The following is a 13,021-nucleotide window of genomic DNA, read 5'->3' on the forward strand; positions in this document are numbered from 1 at the left end:
TTTTATGTGTATCCCCTTAATCTAAATTTATTAGTAACGTCAAATGTGATCTCATTAAAATGACTAGTCGCATGTAATTTGTATTAATAAACTATTTACTCATATCTGATTTTGTTATTTTACTTCTCAGGGTAGTAATGGATTACCTGGTTTACAAGGTATGAAAGGTGAACGGGGAGATTTTGGTCTGCCTGGACTCCATGGTGTAAAAGGTGAAAGAGGTTCACGTGGAACATTTGGGTCTGTTGGATTTTTAGGATTTTCTGGACCTAAAGGTAACTGCTTAATACACCATGTGGACTGGGTTTTTTTTTTTTTTTTTTGCTGCTGTAGAACTATACTGATGTACTTTGGGAATGGAAAGCAGAAAGGGCAAAGTTAAAATAATACACATATGACATTGACATATATGCGCTGGCCCATATTTGATTACCTGCATAGCAAATTTTGTTTCTGTCTAATAGAAATTTTTGAATAACATAGTTAAATTGAAGCAGAAAAATAAAGTTGTCAGTAATGTCACATTATAATTTCTCTAGTTAATTATGGAACATTGTTGTACCCCACTACCTCCTTTCTTACTCCATCGCCCCCTTTTTTTTATAATAATGAGAGGAAATGAATGGATATATTCTGTTTAGTACTCGTGTCACTAATTTTCCTCATTTTCTTCATTTTACTATTACTAGTGGAAAATAATGCAAGAAAGCATCACAAAAAAAAAAAAAAAACCTTCCACATCACCTGTCTATCCCTTCCAATAATTTGTCCAGTTCTTCCTGGAATTTATTCAAAATACCTACAACAACAGGTGGAAGTTCCAACAATCAACTGGCTGAAGGCAAACTTGCACACATTTGTCCTGCAAGCACCCTTCGTCAGTTTGTATTTATGCTCACTAATGTGTGTGATCTTAGCAAGAGGAAAGCTTCCATCAGCATTTAGATTCCTCGATCCCTTCAAAGCCTTAAACACCTCATCAGATCACTTTGCAGGTGCCTAGTCTGCAGATGATGCAATTTGCAGAACTAAAGCCTTTCTTGGTAAAACCACCCTTTATTCTCTTCAATCTCATTGTCCTTCTGTGCACCATTCCCACAGATATATATCCTTCCTAAAATCAGGCCTCAGGCCTGTATACAGTTCTCAAGATCCACCCGAAGCTTTGTCTTGTACAATGGGATAATTACTTCCTTATACTTGCTAGCAAAGTTCTGAGCTGACAGGAGAGCCCATGGAGTTTTGTCAATGAACTTCTTGGTACATTAATCTAGGATTACTGCTACCCATAGGAAGTACTTCAAAAGCTGTCAATGTTAAACTTTAAATGCCATTTCTCAGCCTGTCCGCTTAATTTTTTTAGATATTGTTACAGTAGCTTATATTGATTACTGTCATTAATCATTCTGCCAACCTTTGCATCATCTGAAAACTTAAAAATTATGCCTGATATATCTTCATCAGTATCATTGATAAATATAAAAGCAACAATGGGCCCAGCACAGAACCCTGCAGGAGACTCCACTAATAAAATTAATCCATGAAGAGCAATGTCCATTAATAATCACTCCGTCTTCTCCTTCTCCCACTCAACCATCCCTTTATTCAGAGCAGTAACTTGCCCTTAATACCACATTTCCTGAGTGTACACTGAAGTCTTTTATGTACAACGGTATCAAAATTTTTTCTGAAATCCAAATATGTGATCTCAGAATTATTTTTTGCATCCACTTCCTTTTATACTGCATAAAAAAAAAAAAAAAAAAAAGTAAAGTGCAGCCATTATCAATTGAATGGCTGCAACCCACTGCAGGATGGAAGCCTCCTCAACAATTCATGCTGAGGGAGATGGACCATAATCTGCCATGCTGGTCCAATGCGGGTTGACAGATCGACCGTATTCAGCAGTCAGTGGCTTGAACCCCAGTCTACTCAAAGAGCGTGTGCTACTGCATTCCAGCTCCTGCCCACTCGGCTACGGAGGCTGGTTCATAGTAGTATTCAATCAGAGTGGTCAGACAAGATCTCCTCCCTTAACAAATTCACACAGTGGCCACTGTATAGATGGTCCTGCATCGTGCCTTTAACCAGTGACTTTATTTATTTTCCCTCTAACAGAAGTTAAGCCAAAGGGTCAGTAACTATTCGCATAAACTTTTGATTCCCCTACCTGAATTGGGGACACATTCACACATCTCCAGTCCATAGGGAATTCCCCTTAATCTAAAGAGATGCTCTCATAATTATGGCTAAGGTTTTGTTTACATCCTTTATCGCCTCTACATTCTTTTTGTTTGTTTACATCCTTTATCACCTCTCTCGTTTCTCTAATTGTCTAGTTTCACTCAAATTTATACTGATGGTTCCAAGACAGACAGTAAAGTTGGTGTAGCTATAGTTCTACAAAAATTATGATATTTCAGCAGCTCCCTTCACACTTTTACTGCAGAACTGTATGCTAACCAGTTGCCTTTGCAAAATTCTCGAAAAGATGGTGAACCATCAACTGATGTGGTACTTTGAAATTTTCATCTCCTACATTCTGCACAATTCAATATTCAACAAAACAGATCAACACTAGATATACTAGTAAAACTAGAGAATTCCATTCGAAATGCATTTCTTAGATCAGAACACCATGTAACAGCTTGCTTTGACATCAGTAAGGCCTATGATTCCACATGGAAGTATGGAATATTCTGTGATTTACATCGCCACGGACTTCGGGGTCATCTCCCGATTTTCATATGGAACTTCTTATACAGGGGAACATTCCAGATTTAGTAGTAGTAGTAGTAGTAGTAGTAGTGGCACATGATGCAAGAAAGCAAGTGTAGGAGCTTATGCAGCATCAGCCAAAAAAAAAAAAAAAAAAAAAAAATCACACCATTCCCTCCAAATGCCTGTCCAGTTCCTCCTTAAATTTATTTAACCTATCAACTTCCACAACAACAGATGGAAGTTTGTTCCAGCAATTAACCACCCGCTGGCTAAAGGCAAATTTCTGCACATCTATTCTACATCTGTCCTTTCTTAATTTGAACTTATGTCCCCCGTAGGTTGGTAATCTGAACAAGTGGAAGGATCCCATCAGAATTCAGCATGCTCAACCCATTCAAGGCCTTATAGACCTCAATCAGATCACCGCGCAGGTGCCTAGTCTCCAGCCACTGCAATTTGCAGAACTTAAGCCTCTCTTGGTAAGAGAATCCCTTCATTCCCCTCACCAATCGTGTTGCTCTTCTCTGTACACGCTCAAGCAAATCTACATCCTTCCTAAAATGAGGCCTCCAGACCTGTACGCAGTACTCAAGGCGTGGCCTGACCATTGCCTTATACGGAGGGACAATCACCTCCTTTTCCCTGCTAGCAAAATTCCTATATATCATTGACAAAACCCCATGACCTGCCCTAGCAGCCTGTCTGCACTGCTCAGAAAACTTCATATCTGACTGCACAATTACTCCCAGGTCTTTTTCATTTTCTACCACCTTAAGTGTAGTACCACACAGTTGGTACGTTTCTCTGGGGTTACTTCTACCCATATGCAGTACTTTGCATTTGTCAAGGTTGAACTTCAGTTGCCACTTCTTAGCCCATCTGCCCAAATTATCTAGATCCTGTTGCAGTAGCACACTGCCATTACTGTCATTAACAACCCTCCCAACCTTTGTGTCATCTGCAAACTTCGACATTAAGCCTGATATATCTTCATCAATATCATTGATAAATACACAAAACAACAGTGGACCCAACACCGAACCCTGTGGGACTCCACTAATAACATTAGTCCACGAAGAGCAGCACCCATTGATTACCACCCTCTGTCTTCTCCCACTTAACCATCCTTTTATCCATTGTAGCAACTTACCCTTAATACCATTCTGCTCCAATTTGTACAGTAGTCTTCCATGTGCAACAGTGTCAAAAGCTTTCCTGAAATCCAAGTATATGATATCAAAATTATTTTTTGCATCCAGTTCCTTTGTGACCACATCATAATAACCAATCAAATTTGTCAGACAAGACTTTCCCTTAACAAACCCATGCTGTGTTTGAATTATTGCTGCAGTCTTGTCTAGATGACCCTGCAATGCATCTTTAACCAGCGACTCCATTATTTTACCCGGAACAGAAGTTAAACTAACTGGTCTGTAATTACTCGTGTCACCCTTCGATCCACCTTTGTGAATTGGGGACACATTTGCACATCTCCAGTCCGTGGGAACCTCCCCTGAGTCCAAGGATGCTCTCATAATTATGGCTAAGGGTTTGCTTAGTTGCTTTGCCGCCTCCTTTAAAATAACTGGATAGATCCCATCCACCCCAGGTGCCTTTCTTATGTCAGTGAAGAAAACATTTCAGCCATAATCGTCTTTACCAAAACAACAGTTTTGGTAAAGTATTTTGGTAAAGAAGATTTTGAGAGCACCTGTCAAATATTACTTAGCTTTGCCTTACCTATTAATAAATATCTTTTGTTTATATATCTGTTTGTGATGCTGGTCATTAATGAAACATACCATCATGAAAAAGGGTTAGAAATGTGAAATTTCTAGGTGACTTTCTTTGAACACCAGTGTACACTAATGAGCCAAAACATTATGACCCTCACCTAATAGCATATTGGGCTGACTTTTGCCATGATATCTGCTCGCACCTGGCAGTCGTCAACTCCATGAAATCATGGAAAGTGTCCTCGAGATCTGTGGTGGAGCGAGGCACTGGTTTGGACTTGAAAATGCAATGCAAAATGCAAAGTTAGAAAGATATGGGCTACTGAATGTTTTTGTAAATTCATTTTCTTCATTCACCTCTCTATTTTATTTGTTCCTCAAAATTTGAAATATAGGTGATGAGCAAGTTAATATGATGTGGTTACAAAGGAATTGGATGCAAAAAATAATTTTGATATCATATACTTGGATTTCAGGAAAGCTTTTGACACTGTTGCGCATGGAAGAATACTGTACAAATTGGAGCAGAATGGTATTAAGGGTAAGTTGCTGCAATGGATAAAAAAATGGTTGAGTGGGAGAAGACAGAGGGTGGTAATCAATGGGTGCTGCTCTTCGTGGACTAATGTTATTAGTGGAGTCCCACAGGGTTTGGTGTTGGGTCCTCTGTTGTTTTGTATATTTATCAATGATATTGATGAAGGTATATCAGGCTTAGTGTCGAAGTTTGCAGATGATACAAAGGTTGGCAGGGTTGTTAATGATAGTAATGGCAGTGTGCTACTGCAACAGGATCTAGATAATTTGGGCAGATGGGCTAAGAAGTGGCAACTGAAGTTTAACCTTGACAAATGCAAAGTACTGCATATGGGTAGAAGTAACTCCAGAGAAATGTACCAACTGTGTGGTACTACATTTAAGGTGGTAGAAAATGAAAAAGACCTGGGAGTAACTGTGCAGTCAGATATGAAGTTTTCTGAGCAATGCAGACAGGTTGCCAGGGCAGGTCATGGGGTTTTGTCAATGATATATAGGAATTTTGCTAGCAGGAAAAAGGAGGTGATTGTCCCTCTGTATAAGACATGGTCAGGCCATGCCTTGAGTACTGCATACAGGTCTTGGAGGCCTCATTTTAGGAAGGATGTCAATTTTCTTGAGCGTGTACAGAGAAGGGCAACAAGATTGGTGAGAGAAATGAAGGGATCCTCTTACCGAGAGAGGCTTAAGTTCTGCAAATTGCAGTGGCTGGAGACTAGGCACCTGCGCGGTGATCTGATTGAGGTGTATAAGGCCCTGAATGGGTTAAAATAAAATAAAAACTCTTGGTTTTTATTTTATTTTATTAATTGTTAATTGAAGCAATATTGTTTTAGCATTGTAAGCCCCAATATGACATTAACGGCAATAGGTGCAGTTTCTTCATCTGAATTTCAAAACTATTTTCATATTTCTATCTATTAAAATCGTGTCTATTAGCTTGAAGGGCAAAAAGAGAAAATAGCATGCACTAGAAAAATTTTAAAGCATTTCCTATATAATTCGATATGGTATTTGAAATGACTTCCAAAATGTTGATCAATGTATGCACTCTCCAGAGCCCACACATGCAATCCATATAGATCATTCTGTTCAACCCTAAATGGTCTAATAAAAGTTTTATTTGATTGAAAATGTGTAAAAAAAAGTTTTAAATTATTCATAAAATAAAATTTTTAAAATTACATTGAATAAGGTAATTTTAAATATTATAATCCAATAGTGAAAGCTGAAGCATTGATGTTTTTCAAGCAGAATAGAAGAAAACAAAAACTTCTTTTTTTTTTTTTTTTTTTTCAGAAAAAAAAAAAAGTTGGGCACTAATCAAGACAATATACAACTGTTTTTGCTATGATTATAGGTTCATCTTCTGCCAGGTTAATAAGTCCATGCAGTAAGCTTTTTATTTTAGGAATTTATAAGCTCTTACACCATCTTCAGCATAATAAAAAAACTTTGTGGAATTGTGTTGTATTTCAGAATGCCTATTGTTACAACCAAATTTTCAACACTAAGAGGGGGACTATACTATTATGTGGGAGGTTCACATCATAAGCTGTGAATCTTTGAAGGAAAAATAATATAAATCCCAAGATAAAATAACATACATTAATAATTTATATTATTTTACCTTCATAAAATAAAGATATTTGAGGAAAAAAAACTGTTTTCATTGACAGGTTATTTCTAGTAAGTGCCCTTTAGACTTAGTAGTGTGTATAATAATTCAGATAATTTTCATTATTTCTTCATTAATTTTTAGATTTAAAAAAAAAAAAAATTATAGTATTCATTTATTTCAAATAAGACCAGGATATAAATTTCTATTTAACTGGTTACGTTCATGATAACAAGACAACTTTTTCGTTATCAGGAAACAAAGGTGATGTGGGTGAACCAGCTGAAGTGAGTGAATCGCTACTGTTGGCAGGACCAAAAGGAAATACTGGAATTCAAGGAATTTTGGGGCCCCCTGGAGATAGAGGCCCAATGGGAGCTCCTGGTGAAGATGGACTGCCTGGTCTGAGAGGTGAAATTGGAGAAAGTGGAATAACTGGGCTACTTGGGTTTGGAGGACTTAAAGGAATGGCTGGTGATCCAGGCTTGAATGGTTTGTATTTTTTAATGACATTGATCTAATATGATTCCTAAATATAAATACCTATTAACAGTGACATGATTAGTGTTATTTATTTATTTTTTTTTATGTAAACCCCAAACATGAGAGGTATAAGAACCTATAGTACTTAGTACTGTGCTTGGGTTGGAGGTTGAAGACGAAAGAAGATATTTGTTGACATTGGACTTGAACTTCTGTAGACTGTAATTTTCAGGAAATTATGTATGAAGGAAGGTTGTTCCAGAAAACGGCAGTTAAATGAATAAACGAGGAAGATGAAAAGTTGGTTCTGTGAGTATGAAGTTGGACAGTAAATGGATGTTGGCTGGTGGCGGCACGTGTTCGGACTGTTTTGAAAGAGAGAGCGAGAATTATAGAAGCCAATTCAGTAGAATGGTGCCCATGGAAGTATCTGTAGAAGAGGCATGCAGCAGAAACAGTATGTCTATAAGACAGCGAGTGGAGAGACTCTGTTAGAGATGAATCATTAATTAACCTAACTGCCCTCTTTTGAATGGAATCAAGAAGCCTGAGAGAGGTTTTGGGGGCAGCACCCCAGATGTGGGAACAATATTCCATGGCAGGGAGGATTTGCGATTTATACACAGTGAGCAGCTTGGAAGAAAAATAACACCAAGAGCGAAAGAGAAAACCAAGTTTTTTTAGATGCAGAAGAAGCAATATTTGTAATGTGCTTGTGCCAAGAGAGATTAGAAGTCAGGGTAATTCCCAAAAGAGATATATCATTTTGCCTAGAAATCAGAGTGTCACTAAAGATAAGTATAGGAGCAGAAGAATCCTTTTTGCGAGATATAAGACAAGACTGGAGTTTTAGAAGGGTTGAAATCAACTAAGTTGTCTTTGCCCTACTGGAAAAATGACAAGATCGGCATTTAAGGAATTGGTAGCAGATTTTCGAGAAGTTGAAGCTGGTTGAGCAGGACAAGGTTTCTCAAAGTGGAAAGTGGAATGCAATTTGCTATCATCGGCAAAACTATGGATAGGATTTCCAGTCGATGGAAGAAGGTCATTAATATACAAGAGGAATAGAGTGGGGGAAAGAACTGAACCTTGGGGGGACACCAGCATTAGTGGAGAAGTTAGAAGACAGAGAGCCATCTACCATCACCCTCAGTGAGTGATCAGAGAGAAAACTGGGTAACCAATTACTAAAAACAGTTGGCAAACCATAAGATGGAAGCTTGTTTTTAAGACCTTTATGCCAAACACGATCGAAAGCCTTTGAGATGTCAAGAACAACTACAGTAAACCCCCGCTATTCGCGGTTTCGCGTATTCGCGATCGCCGATTTAATATAAAATGAAACCTGAAAAAATGTGAATTTTAAAGCGCCGTGAATATTTTCCGCCATAAAAAACATGGGCGTAGCTAAAATTATCTTTCCCGGTCAAAACAGCGCTCAGTGGGTGGTGGAGAGGGGTGAAAAAATCGCGAGCGTGGATGTTTCTCGCTAATCCTTGTTCAGTATGTGTTATGCATTTGTCATGGATGGTTTCGTCGTTTGCTTTTAATTTATATGTTTATAAATTGAATAAATTTATCAATTTATATGCTTACAAAAATGATAAATCTACCGTTTTGCAGTGTAAAACAGACTTTTTCGAGTGTGTTAACGGAAGAAAGTGACTTTATTGTGGACAAGTTCTTTCTAACCCCTACAAAAATATGGCTACGAATAAAAAAAGAAATGTGAAAATATCAAAGAAGGTGATGACATTAGCGAATAAAAGTGAGTTATTAGACAAAATTTCTAATGGTGAAAGTGTCTCGTCAGTGGCTAAACATTATAAAATCAATGAGTCAACAGTACGATCAATCAAGAAATTGGAAGAAAAAATCTGCCGTAGTGTCCGTGAAAACGCGCTAATTGTTTCAAAAATTTGCTCTGTAACTCGTGATGTTAAATTAGAAAAAATGGAAAAGCTTTAAATCTGTGGATAGAAGACCGAACTCAAAATAAAATTCCATTAAGTTCACTCATCATTCGCGAAAAGGCAAAACTCCTTTATCAACACTTTAGCGAAATTGGTGATAGCACTGGCGGGATGTTTTTTTTGCCAGCAAGCAAAGGCGCTGGTTTGAAAGATTTGTTTGAAATTTCTAATAAATATTACATTTAATATTAAATTGTTTCTTATTTTCATTTCGATGCCATATGCTTGCATTTCACTATGTACTGTCTATGTACATAGTCATATTATGAAGGAACATATAATACATACATAGACAAAATTTTAGACTAGTTTTTTTTATATATTTCATACTTTGGAACGGAACCCCTTTATTACTATGGGAGCCATAACTCAGTATTCGCGTTTTCGGTATTCGCGACATTTCTCAGGAACGTAACCCCCGCGAATAGTGGGGGTTTACTGTACTTGTGTTTCACCGAACCTTTCCATTGAATTAGTCCATAAATGGGTAACATAAGCCAGAATATCACCAGTGGATCGACACTGATGGAATCCATACTGGCGATCATTGATCAGAAGGAAGGTTTCTAGGTAGTCTAAGAGTTGGCTGTTAATTGATTTCTCCATTACTTTAGAAAGAGTAGAAGTAATTGTAATGGGACGATAATTGGATGGGAGAGATTTGTCACCCTTTTTAGGAACTGGCTGGATATAAGCAACTTTCCAAGCAGAAGGAAAAACACCTTTGGAATAAGAAAGTGAAAAAAGGCGGCAAAGAATAGGAGTAAGTTCAGGAGCACAGGTTTTGAGAACAAGTGGAGAAATACCATCAGGACCTGGAGCTTTCTTAGCATCAAGATTCGTCAAAATCCTTCTGACATCCTTTTGACGGAAGACCACAGGAGGCACTGAATGGAGCGTGTTGGGAATGGTGGGAGGTGTTTTACCAAGATCATTAATACATGAGTTGGAAGAAAAATGGGATGCTAGCAGGTCAGCTTTATCCTTGGCTGAAGTGACAACAGAACCATCTGGTTTGGACAGAGGTGGGAGCAGAGATGGGCAAAAGTTGCGGCCAATAGCTTTGGCAAGAGACCAGAATGCTCAGCTACCATTAGGGCAAGAAGCAAGTTTTCTACTCTTAGCCTGTTCAAACTCTAGTTTGGACTGATTAATAACTGCTTTACAATTGTTGTGAGCTTTGGTGTAAGCAGAAAATGAAACTGAAGAATTAGAAACAAGCCAATTACGATATGCAACATTCTTCTCTTGGACAGCCTTAGCACATTTATTGGAAAACCAAGGTTTAGATAAAGGACGAGATTTTAAAGTGGAGTGTGGGATAAAGGATTCCATTCCTGCAAGAATAATTTCACTGACACGATCTGAGCAAATGTTGACATCAAAAGTTTTGAAACAGTAATCCGACCAAGGAAAAGAAGAAAAGAAGTTTTGCAGGTCATCCCGTTTTGCATTCTTGTAATGCCAAACAACATGAGGTTGGCAATAGCCATGAGATAAAGGTTCCATTGGAGAAGAGACAATCACCAAGTTGTGATCTGAAGTGCCTAAAGGACCTCTCACTTTGACCATGTACTTAGAAGGGTTGTTTGTGAGAAAAAGATCAAGCATATTTGCTGTATGATTAAGATTGTCTGGTATTCTTGTAGGTAAATTGGGTAAGGCAAGAGTGGCCCCTGGCCATAAACTGTGATTCATGATAGGTGCAAAATGGGGTTAATGAGATACTTCAAATTAAATGAAATTTTAATTAACTTAAAATTGACCAAAATTGTTACTATTTAATTCATTAATTGTCTTTTTTTTTTTTTTTTTTTTTTTTTATGAAAACCCCAAACATGAAAGGTATCAAAACCTATAGTACTTAGTACCGTGCATGGGTTGAAGGAGAAGTATGGGGGCAGGTGGATGCCGGAAACTTTGCTCTAGAAACTAAACATGGGTTTCACCACTTCAAGCCTCCAATAAGCAAAGTGGTGGTATTTTACCGGTTGATGAAAGGCATCTACCACCTGTCCATTGCAGGATTGGGCAACCTCTGACCCATGGACCAACTGAAGTCTGCAGTTGCTTTCAAAATATATATAATAAATGGGCCACTGAAGAATATACAGGATATTTCAAAAATGATGGTTAATAATTTAAAGGTGAAAAGTACAAACTAAAATAAGCAAAAAAGTGCCAGTGAACACTGGGCCTCAAATGAAACATTTTCGAGATAATGCACATTTTCAGTTAAGATCTGCCACTGACTATGGGAGCACTAGTTTAGCATAAAGCTGTGAATCCTTTGCTAAGGATGGTTTTATTCAACATAAGATAATACATTTTTAATTTTTAGGATTTTACAGATGTTACATGCTACAGGATGTTCTTTCTAACACCCTTTCCTCAAAACCAGGTGTTATGCTTCTGGACCTACCTGCTCGTACTCCATGTGCAATGCACTCATGTTCTCTAAGACGTTGATGTACCCTGATGAATGTGCACCTGTTGGGCTGCCTTCGGGGAAATGCTTCTTGGTACAAACATGCAGCCTCAAGTGCACTGCCATTGGCTTTACATGAAGTGCATGTCTGCATACTGTTTATTGCTGTAACCTCTTTTCATGTCGACTATCCTTTGACAAGTACTAGTATGCCTGGTACATCCCAGAGCATTGAGAGAGGGGAAATGGAGAGAATGAGCATAGCCTAACCTAAACAAACAAGTCAGTGGTGGATCCCAACTAGAAATATGCAAAATCTCAAAAACGATTCACTTAAGGACCCATGTTTACTCGGCTTTTTTGCATATTGTAGTCTCTACAGTTCACCTTTAAATTATTGACCATCACTTTTGAAACACCCTGTATATTGGGGAATTATGTTTACTGTAATATTTATTATATTTGCTGTTTTCAACTTGTTTTTAGTCAACTTGTTTGCATGATATCTAATAAATCATTTGAATTTGTGCCATATATCACAACTCGAATAAGCCAAAAAATAAGCAAGCCTAGCTTCTGGCAACACTGTTAAGCAGGCATAGACTTGCATGTATTCAGTAGTGGTTCCTGGACTCATGGCTCTGCAGAATGTGAATGTAATGCAAGTATATCATTTGTTTCAATGGCAAATGTCAGCAAATAATCAACGGATAAAAGTAAATAATTTGGAGACGATTTACTGTTTTATTTTTATGAATGTATTTATTGAAACCTATCACAATGCATAACTGAATATCTAAGATTATTAAGGTTTTATAAAATCTTTGTAATTATAATTTTAGATTTAACTTTTTTTCATAATTGTATACTATAAATATATTTTTGAAATTTTATCTTGAATTTTTTATTTTGTTTTTCTTATTGATAAAATTAATTATATCTAAGAGTATGTATAAATACAGGTGACCCTGCCGAGTGCGGGGGGTTACGTTCTAACCAACTTCTGCACACAGCAATTCTGTGTTCGGTGGGGTACTGTTATTATGGAAACGACAGTTCTGAAACTTTTTATGTAGGAAATTAAAACCATAATCTGTGTTACAAATGGTACAATTTATTTTTAAAAGAAATTTACAATTTCACTTTATAATTTAAAATGTATTCCAGCTAAAAAATGGAAGTACAGTAATATTTTTCTATGCTAATTTTTGCTGGAATGGGGGTTTCAAAAATGAATAGTGAGACTGACTTCCCCCATAATTTCTCATCTCGTTCCATTGATCCAATTGAGTGACGGCAAGTTCGTGCGCCTAACATAAATGTAAAGTGCCGCTGTGTTAAAAGAAAACACAATGAAATAAAATTAAACTCCAAAAAAATCAAAACTAAATTATGGAAACAACAGAAACTTAATCAGGTATATGCTTCCATTATGGAATTGAAATGAATTGCTACCTAAATTTAAAATAAAACTGCATGCTTGCTAAAGAAGTAAAACAATGAAATAAAACTTTTAATTGACCAT

The 13,021-nt window shown here is 37.2% G+C and overlaps 1 protein-coding gene across 1 annotated transcript in view; it reads left to right on the forward strand.

The window, feature by feature from the left end:
- LOC150091155 (uncharacterized) overlaps positions 1-13,021 on the forward strand; it is a 1,391,089-nt gene that overhangs the window by 1,280,456 nt on the left and 97,612 nt on the right. Inside the window, exons 36-37 of the mRNA XM_090374518.1 lie at positions 131-275; positions 6,868-7,104. Coding sequence (XP_090230644.1) covers positions 131-275; positions 6,868-7,104 — 382 coding nt within the window. The remainder of the gene's footprint in view (positions 1-130; positions 276-6,867; positions 7,105-13,021) is intronic.

This window comes from Mastigoproctus giganteus, chromosome 1, assembly GCF_048544385.1.
Source record: "Mastigoproctus giganteus isolate SK-2022 chromosome 1, ASM4854438v1, whole genome shotgun sequence".
Lineage (NCBI taxonomy): Eukaryota > Metazoa > Arthropoda > Arachnida > Uropygi > Thelyphonidae > Mastigoproctus > Mastigoproctus giganteus.